Source organism: Euprymna scolopes, chromosome 45, assembly GCF_053919585.1.
Source record: "Euprymna scolopes isolate OS-2025 chromosome 45, ASM5391958v1, whole genome shotgun sequence".
NCBI classification, from domain to species: Eukaryota; Metazoa; Mollusca; class Cephalopoda; order Sepiida; family Sepiolidae; genus Euprymna; species Euprymna scolopes.
In genome coordinates this window covers 38,843,948-38,853,159 of record NC_136526.1, presented here as the reverse complement: position 1 = coordinate 38,853,159, position 9,212 = coordinate 38,843,948, and the positions used below count along the sequence as shown (strand labels likewise).

Here is a 9,212-nt window from a genome sequence, read left to right as displayed (position 1 = left end):
AATCTTATTTCTTTCTCTTTTTAACACTTTATCATTATTATTATTATCATTATTAATTAATTAACAGCATGTTCTTACTTATAAATTAATTATTATCTCAATAAATCCCACAAGGCAAAATTCACTCCTCCTCCTTCTGCGAAAAAATATATGTCAAAGAACAAGAAAAAACCTGCACAATTATGCTGTGAGAAAGCATCAATCGCATGAAAATATAAATTAAAAAAAAATTCTTAGAATCATTCACAAAGTCTCATCTCACCAATAAAAATTACAAATAACAAAAACATAGATTCGTGGAAACCCAAAATTGTTCACGTCAGCACATTTTGAGGTCAGTTTACATAACCTTTGACCACCTCACAGAATCTCAAAAATAAAAAAATATTTTTTAAAATCACAGTCGCTTACAAAAAATACATAGATAATTACAATTAAAATACATAGTCGTTTCCAAAACAAAAAACGACTCACTTAAAATTTTCAGACAATCCTTCATAAAACAAAATTCAACACAAAATAACAATCGATGGAAACTAAATTTGTCCATGTCACCCAACACTTGGGGTTTTCTGAAAAAAAAATTATCACCTTTTACTCATCCGAGTGATTTCTATTATGGCCTTTTCTGTCATTTTCTCTACTGCCACTTATGCCACGTCAGGGGAACTCCATTTGCTCCCTGGCGCTGGACAGAAACACATTTCGCTTTGTTATATTGGAAAAACTTTTTTTCCAGGTCGGTAACCGCGACTGCCTTTCAAGGCATATAGCTCAGCGAAATATATCGGGATTCCATCCATGGATTTTTCCATGTTGATCCTACTCGAAATCACAGAATCCCATCACCCTAAGACAACACTTGTGTTTTTTTTTCTTTTTTTTCCATCTAAAAAACATACATTTTAACATTTCATAAAACAGTTTACATACAATAACATTTTTCCACACCAGAAAAAAAAAAAAATTCTCACGAAAAAAAACCCCGTACAATTAGAAAAAAGAAAAACAATTCCACATTAGCAGAAAGTATCCATTGTTTCTTAACAAACAAACAAAAAAATACACAATGTCTTTTCCTAAAAGTACGCAACGCTTTTACAATTATGCAACATTTAAACTTTATAATTGTTTAACTTATACATTCATAACAAATATTTGATTGACGTTTTTCTCTGGTAATCGTGACAGTCATCTCATTTCTTTTTCCCTTTTGTTTCACCTCTGTAACTAAAGTTTATGTGTTCTATTTCTTTTACACCAATTTGTTATCAGTCTGTCGATTGATATATCTGCTTTTTTCTTATTTCTCTTAATTTATCAAATAATATAACTATACATGATTTTAATGTGTCTTTTTTCCGTTGTGTCTATATATATATTTGTTTCACCGCTGTTCAATGAAAGGACCCTACGTTGTTGTTTTTTTAACTGACCGTATATCTTTTATCATTCATTACGGCATATCGGCCTTTTTTTTAAATATTTTCTTGTAAGCTTTAGTTTTCTGTGTGCGTGTGTTTTCAATTTTTTTTTCGTTTTTTTTTTCGCATTTCTGTGATCGTGTAATGTTTTTTTTCCGTGGTATTATTTATTTTTTTATTTTTTAAATTATGTTGGACCCTTTTAAAACGTTGTGTTTTTTTTTGTTTTTTTAAAAAATTTTCCGTGGTAACCGAAGTTCTTTTTTTTTTTTTAAACCCACCCTTGCTGGGTTGTCTGGTCATTTACGGCACCAAATTGAGTGTTTGTTATATTGTCTCTAATATAAAGGGTTGAGTGTGTTTGTTGTGTCATCTCTAATAATGGATTCGAAGAGATGACGTGTTATATTATATTTTTATGTTGTATCATAAAGGGAATAGTGTGTGAGTGACATGTATTTTCAGAACCTACCTCTGCTTCTTCGATGTTGGATCATCTGGAATTTTCTCGTCCTGGAGGGAGACTTGATACCTGTTTTTTAATTAAAATTCAATCACTCCAAGACAAGTTCTATAGTTTATTTCACTTTTCCCAGATGTCCTGCAGAAGGTGGAAGTGAAATCGGCCTGTGTGGGTTCTTCTTCTACACACGTCAGCATTCGCCCCCCCCGTGAAGAGGAGGAGACAACGGGAAGCCGCCCGTTGTCTTCTGTGTCCAAATCAAATCTCAACGATTCAGCTAACCAGATCACATGACTCACACGCAATCAAATCAGCTGATCTTTTACTTCCGGCCAATGTGTCTACACTATAACTCACCTCTTCCTCTCTCTCTCTCTCCCTCTCTCTATTTCTTAACATTCTCTCTCTATCTCTCTCTCTCTCTATCCATTCTCTAACACGGTAACAAATAATACAATTCGAGAAACCGAACACGTGCTTCAAACTGGTATATACGATGACTATATATATCAATGAATTAATTCAGAAAATATATATTAAAGTTACATATGTGAGAAAACGATATTTTAACACCAACCTAATAATATTTAATTATGATATTACCATAAGTTACACTTAACATGTAAAAAAAAGAAAGGTCTGATAAAACGTTACAATACGTGGTTTACTTATTAAACAGAATACTGCTGTCCTTGGGAACCGAACGTGTGATTCGGTCCCGAAATTTTTCTTTCCATTTATAATGTGATATGAAAATCCGGCCCTTCTGCAATACTGCAAGATTTCGCTTAATCGATAAAATAATTATGTATGAGGAAGGAATATTCAATTATATCAAATACAATCTGTCAACACCAGGTACCTCAGCTAGTATAAATAAAATTACAACGAAACTGAATCTGTTTTTGTTAAATAAAAACGAGAATTTTTATTCATACTTTAAAGGTATTATAGAAAATTTTATATAAATTGACGATCATTAGGTAAAATGTTACACGTTTTGTTGAAAAATTCATTTTGGTCGTAATATTTTTCTCTCCCATGATATTTTGGCATTTCGACGACTCTGAAAGAAAGCAAACAAAACTGAAACTGAATGACAATGAATACAATGAAAACTTGACGGAGAAGTCTAAAATTATTGAGAAAATTATAAGTTTTTCTATAATGTAAGTCTCACATGTCTGATTAAATGTATGTATGTATGCATGTCAGGTCATGTCATATGCTACTGGTACCATGTAACCCAGTACTACCTGCCTCATGGTCGGGTCACCGGCGACTAAACTGGTTCCCCCACCAGACTTGTTTGGTGAGGAGGGCGGCTAGTCTCCCTGAAGGATTAAAAACAAGACCTTCCAAAGGGCGAATGAACTCTTTTTCTGGGTCAACGGCCAACTAGCACCGTGTATATTTGTGTGTGTGTGTGTGTGTGTGTGTGTGTGTGTGTGTGTGTGTATTGGGGTGGAGAGGGCTCCCGTAAGCCGTGGTGAAGGCAACCTTTCTAGGAGAAGCAAATCTCTGATTTAAAAAAACCATAAAGCGGAAGACCATTACCCGCATTAAGCTGGTCTGGAGTTTAGTTTGTTGCCGGCTATCTTGCTCTTGCTTGTTGCTTGATCTCAACATTTTGAACCGAGAGAGAGACTTAGCTGTCGTACAAAGCTAAGACTGTAACATCATCTTTGTATAGATACTCCCTCAGGTATTTGGGCTCATGGGTTTTAAATGTCTGAGGGAGTGGCACTCGTCTGACAAGACGTTGCAATCATCATGCATGTATGCATGTATGTATGTATTGCAAAACTATCGACAGAGGCGACAGATCCTGACAAGATCAATATTATTTTGAAGCGTGACGTCTCGGACGACAAAAAGAATAACCAAAAACATTAATTCCTTCACCCTAAACTCGGCCGTTTTGTACAAGGAGGGGTCGATTTTTTCGCCGATATTTTAACAAATCATCATCACCGTTGGATAGGCTTCATTTAACTTGAACGCTTTTGACTTCCAGTCGCTTCATGGAGACATCAGTTAAGTCGTCAGATTTTCTTTCACTTTCTTTTCCGCATTCGCATCACGGGCTGGAGCTTGCCTGCCTACTACCACTTTTTTTTTGCTCAACACACAACTCTAAACACCCGGGCAATCGACCTCATGGTTGTTGAATGGGAATATTATATTGCATACTATTTACCACACTGCTATAAATTTTCAAGAAATAGCGAGTAACTAATTTCTGCGTCTCTATACGTTTGTACCCTAACAATGGTTTATAGCAGTTATAAATTTAATCACTTTGTAATTTAGTTATGGCAGACGGATCGCCAAACTTACAAAGTATTACAGCTTCACAAGCTCCTTGACCTGCGCTTTAATGAGTCGTTACAGATTAATTTGAACATAAAGATGATTATGTTGACCATCACTTGATCTTATTCTTTTTAGCAAGCAATAATTTTATACGTGTGTTCGTATGGTGACTCTTTTATCACTTCTTTTCTATGGGCCCCAATGTTCATTATGTACCTGCATGCATGTGACGTACTTTTATTTTCTGCCTTTCTTCGTCCCCTTTTATGTTGATTTACTCCGCTACTCTGCAAATAAATCTTTTTCATGAAGAAATGGGCACAGGGAGACGTTCGCTGAGAGTTTCTATTTTTTTTTTTAGAATTTTAACGGAAATAAAATAAAAGGGACAGTTATGTCAGAATGACCCAGAAAGACGTTAAATAAAAAAAATGGGTGAGGGGATGAACTAGCAAACCAAAAGCATATACTTTTTTCTATCTTGTTTGTTCTGATCTTCATTTTGACTTTGGTTTTGAAATGGTTTTCTGGCTCTGGACGCATCTTATTTCTAATTGAAAATAATTAAACACATTTGAAAAACTCTTCTTCAAACTTTTTTTCTACTGCAATAGTTGTATTCTTAAAACTGGATTACTATCTATGTGATTACTGCCACTAAAAAAACTGGATTACTTCTAATTTGAATATTGCCTCTAATTTGAATATTGCCTCTCATGACAATTTTGTTCCTGGACATATATATATATATATATATATATATATATATATATATATATATATATATATATATATATATATATATATTCGGAACATTTCCTTTTTACTTTCATTTTTTCATTTCTCTTTTGCACTTCATACACTCTTTTCACTAACTTTTATGTTATGCAGTTATGATGACTATTTTTCTAAAATATCTCCCCTGATGAAAATAACGTCTTCTTTGAAACTCCACGGATTAAGAGTATTCTTAATGATACTTTATTTTTTAGTTTAATGTCGAATTCTTGCAAATTTTAATTTACAATCTTCAATTTTGTTTCTTTATAATAAGCTCTATTTCCTATATTCGTTGTATTAAGCTTTTTAATCTGGTTACAATAAAATAAGCCTCCACGCGTCACAACTTTTCCATCTCTACATGACCTTTTTTTATAGACAAATGCCTGAGGAAGTATCTATACACAGATGATCTTACAGATTCTTAGCTTTGTATTGTATATATAAATATATACATATATATATATATTACTCTCTCTCTCTCTCTGTTTAATCGGTTAACTTTGATCCTTTGACAGCCAAATTTCTGGTCGAAAACAGATTAAATTTTTTTTCCCAAATCTCAATACCCCATATGTCAAATCTCGAGTTTTTTGACTGAAAATTAACAGAGGATTTGATAGGAAAATGTACACAGACAGACACACAGACAATTATATATATATATATATGTATATATATATATATATAATGTTAAATTGAATTAAAAAAATTAATGCTGCAATATTTTAAGTCATAAATTTATCACATATATTTTTTACTAGAATATCTTGTCCTTATCTTTTCCAGTTTTAACAACTGGTCCTTTACTTTTCTATGTTTAAGCTTAACCATATTACTTTTCATGCTCGCATTTTTCTATTGTAATCCATGTTTTTTCCAGGCTTCCAATAAATTCACATGTTCTTTGTTTAATTTCAGTCTTATTTTTTTGGCCCGCATAAACGTAACATACACATATGTAATGACAATGTACGGCACTCGTCTGCTTTCAATAAAATCCCCCCAATTATCTTACTTTCATTCTGTCTGTCGCACTTGTTACTTTTTTTTCGCAACAGCAGTGAATTAATAGCAACACAAATACCCTCCACTTCCGTTTATCCTGAGTCAGCCAAGCCAGTGAACCCCAAGAATGCTGCATAACTTTTCTCCCGCTTTCCATCGTTCTTCTCCAAATTGCTCTTTCTCTCTTTCTTTAGCTATCTGGGGTGTAGTGCAATGCTGTTCTTATGATTGATTGTTAGTCTTTCCTGAGACCATTCCACATCCACCTCCATCGCCATTTTTTGATGATTAGGCCATCTCATTAGTAGGTCTTCATTGCAGGTATCCTCAGGCCAGAATATCCTCAGTATTCGTCGAAGGCAGGTAGTGCTAAAGGATCGAATCTTGATAAAAAAAAACTGCTTCCGTCGTTCTCCAGCATGCCGATACATATAGGAGTGTTGATACAATGCAGCTCTGATAGAGTTTGAGCTTGGTGTTGGTGTTGGTGTTGATGTTGGTGTTGGTGTTGCATTGCGCAGATCTCCAGATGTTGCTTATTCCCCTAAACACGCCGCTTGCCTTGCTCAGCCTGCTTTGTATGTCCTCCCCTGTGTCGTCCTCGGAGAGAGAGAGAGAGAGAGAGAGAGAGAGAGAGAGAGAGAGAGAGAGAGAGAGAGAGAGTAATATATATATATATATATATATTTATATATTCAATACAAAGCTAAGAATCTGTAAGATCATCTGTGTATAGATACTTCCTCAGGCATTTGTCTATAAAAAAGGTCATGTAGAGATGGAAAAGTTGTGACGCGTGGAGGCTTGAACTTCTAGACACATGTAATAATTGATCTCAATGACCGTCTTCATTATCATGCCTGCTTGGCGTGTGAATTCACCAGTAGGACTAAAAAAGGTCATTTTTGCGCTTATGGACTTTAAGTGTCTGAGGGATTGGCACTCATCTGACAAGACGTTGCAAATCATCATATATATATAATAATAATTAAATGATAATTAGCCTTTATACTAACATGCATTAGTGTTTCATGTTTATGCAATCATCAGTGTTAGGAGTCACAATTTCTGCCGATCATGAGATTCGAACCCAGAATGTATGTTTCAGATCAACAGGCACACGGGTATAAATGCTTTGCATTTTTAAGCTTTAAAATACGTACGCATTTTCGATGATAAAGTATAGTTTGTTATTAAACGAAATTGCAGCATCGCATGTTAGGTCGTGTAATGGACTTCGTAATTTACTTTCACTCGGCACAACATTCATGGAGTAAGGATCGAATTCGTAAAGATATCCTTTCTGCAAAAGAAAAAAAAACCCGCTAACAAACAAAGAAATTCGCAATCAAGTTTTTTTTTATCTACCTATTTATGTATAATATAAATTATCTTATTTAGTTAAACTTAAGGAAGAAAACATTTCGTCATCTATATATATATATATATAAAAGTGAAAATGTGTGTTTGTATGTTTTCATTCGTTTTGAGAAAAATGAGATTTGTATTTTAGAGCTCGATTAATTTTTCTAAAAATATCGATATAAGAACTTTTTAATCAATCAATTAAAATCTGTTAATCCTCGAAAAATGAAGTTAATCTTCGAAAAATCAAGTGTTTATGTGTCCGCTAAAAGCTTTCGACAACCAGAACAAAAATTCACAAACTCGGTATCGTATTGAAGGCCCATCCTTCGCCCGAAAAATATCGTAAAATTGGCCAAAAACGTTAATTTTTTTCACCCTGAAATCAACAATTTTCTACAGGGGGGGGGTCAACAAAAACCGTCCTCTCACGACGAGATAGGTTCTACGCATGCGTCAGAGGACGTCATGACGTGATTTAGTTTAAATAGTTGAAGAACTGACTAAATTTCATGTACGTCGTGTTAGCTCAGTTGGTTAGAGCGTTGGTTCATCATCTAAACGTTTTGGGTTCGAATCGTGGTGTGAGATGTCTTTTTCTTTCGATTTTTTAAATTTAAATATTGAACCAGTGTTATTTAAGCCATTTTTCACATAACGTTCGTTTTTCTGTTTTTTTTTTACTTCGCTTATTCTTAGGTTTTCATTAACACCCCGACCGACCACACACACACAAAATACCCGGGTACCCACAGATTTTTTAAATTTTAATATCGAAACAGGCTTATTTAAGACATTTTCACGTGTTTTTTTTCGGTTTTTAGTTTTAACATTCGTTTTTCTGTTTTCTTTTTTGTTTTTTCGATTTTTACATTCAACATCGTTCGTTTTCCTTACGTTAGTTTTTTTTCGTGTTTTTTTTCCAATGTTTTGATTACCACCCCTGGTACCCCCCCGCTTAAGTTTTAACCTTCGTTTTTATGCTCTCTTTTTTTACTTCGCTTATTCTTAGGTTTTCATTAACAACCACACACACCTACAAACACTCAGGCAACGCCGGGTACCCCCCTCTAAGCAGGGTCTTTTAACGTTCGTTTTTCTGTTTTTTTTATTCGCTTATTCTAAGATTTTCATAAAAAACCCCACCCCCGCCTGACTAAACACACCGATAACCACCCGAAATATCAATATTATGTAATTGTTTCTATTGAAATATTAATATTATATCATTATTTCTATTGCAATATTAATATGATATCATTATTTCTTTTGAAATATTAATACTATATCATTATTTCTATTGAAATATTAATATTATATCATTATTTCTATTGAAATATTAATATTAAATCATTATTTCTATTGAAATATTAATATTATATCATTATTTCTATTGAAATATTAATATTAAATAATTATTTCTATTGAAATATCAATATGATATCATTATTTCTATTGAAATATTAATATTAAATCATTATTTCTATTGAAATATTAATATTATATCATTATTTCTATTGAAATATTAATATTAAATCATTATTTCTATTGAAATATTAATATTATATCATTATTTCTATTGAAATATCAATATGATATCATTATTTCTATTGAAATATAAATATTATGTCATTATTTCTATTGAAATATTAATATTATGTCATTATTTTTATTAAAAAAAATCAATATTATATCATTATTTCTATTAAACTATTAATATTATATCATTATTTCTATTAAAATATCAATATCATATCATTATTTCTATTGAAATATTAATATTATATAATTATTTCTATTGAAATATCAATATCATATCATTATTACTATTAAAATATCAATATTATATCATAATT

At 32.5% G+C, this 9,212-nt stretch overlaps 1 protein-coding gene across 2 annotated transcripts in view; it reads right to left on the bottom strand.

Annotated features, from left to right (window-relative positions):
• Window positions 1–2,785: 2,785 nt before the first annotated feature.
• The window catches only part of LOC145269465 (uncharacterized), a 47,291-nt gene continuing 40,864 nt past the window's right edge, over window positions 2,786–9,212 (bottom strand). Inside the window, exons 7-8 of one of the 2 annotated variants that reach the window (XM_080125165.1) lie at window positions 7,155–7,294; window positions 2,786–2,953 (exon numbers count right to left, since the gene is read on the bottom strand). In XM_080125165.1, the coding sequence (XP_079981291.1) occupies window positions 2,848–2,953; window positions 7,155–7,294 (246 nt within the window). In that variant the 3' untranslated portion in view covers window positions 2,786–2,847. The remainder of the gene's footprint in view (window positions 2,954–7,154; window positions 7,295–9,212) is intronic. The other variant, XM_080125166.1, reaches the window with a different exon arrangement.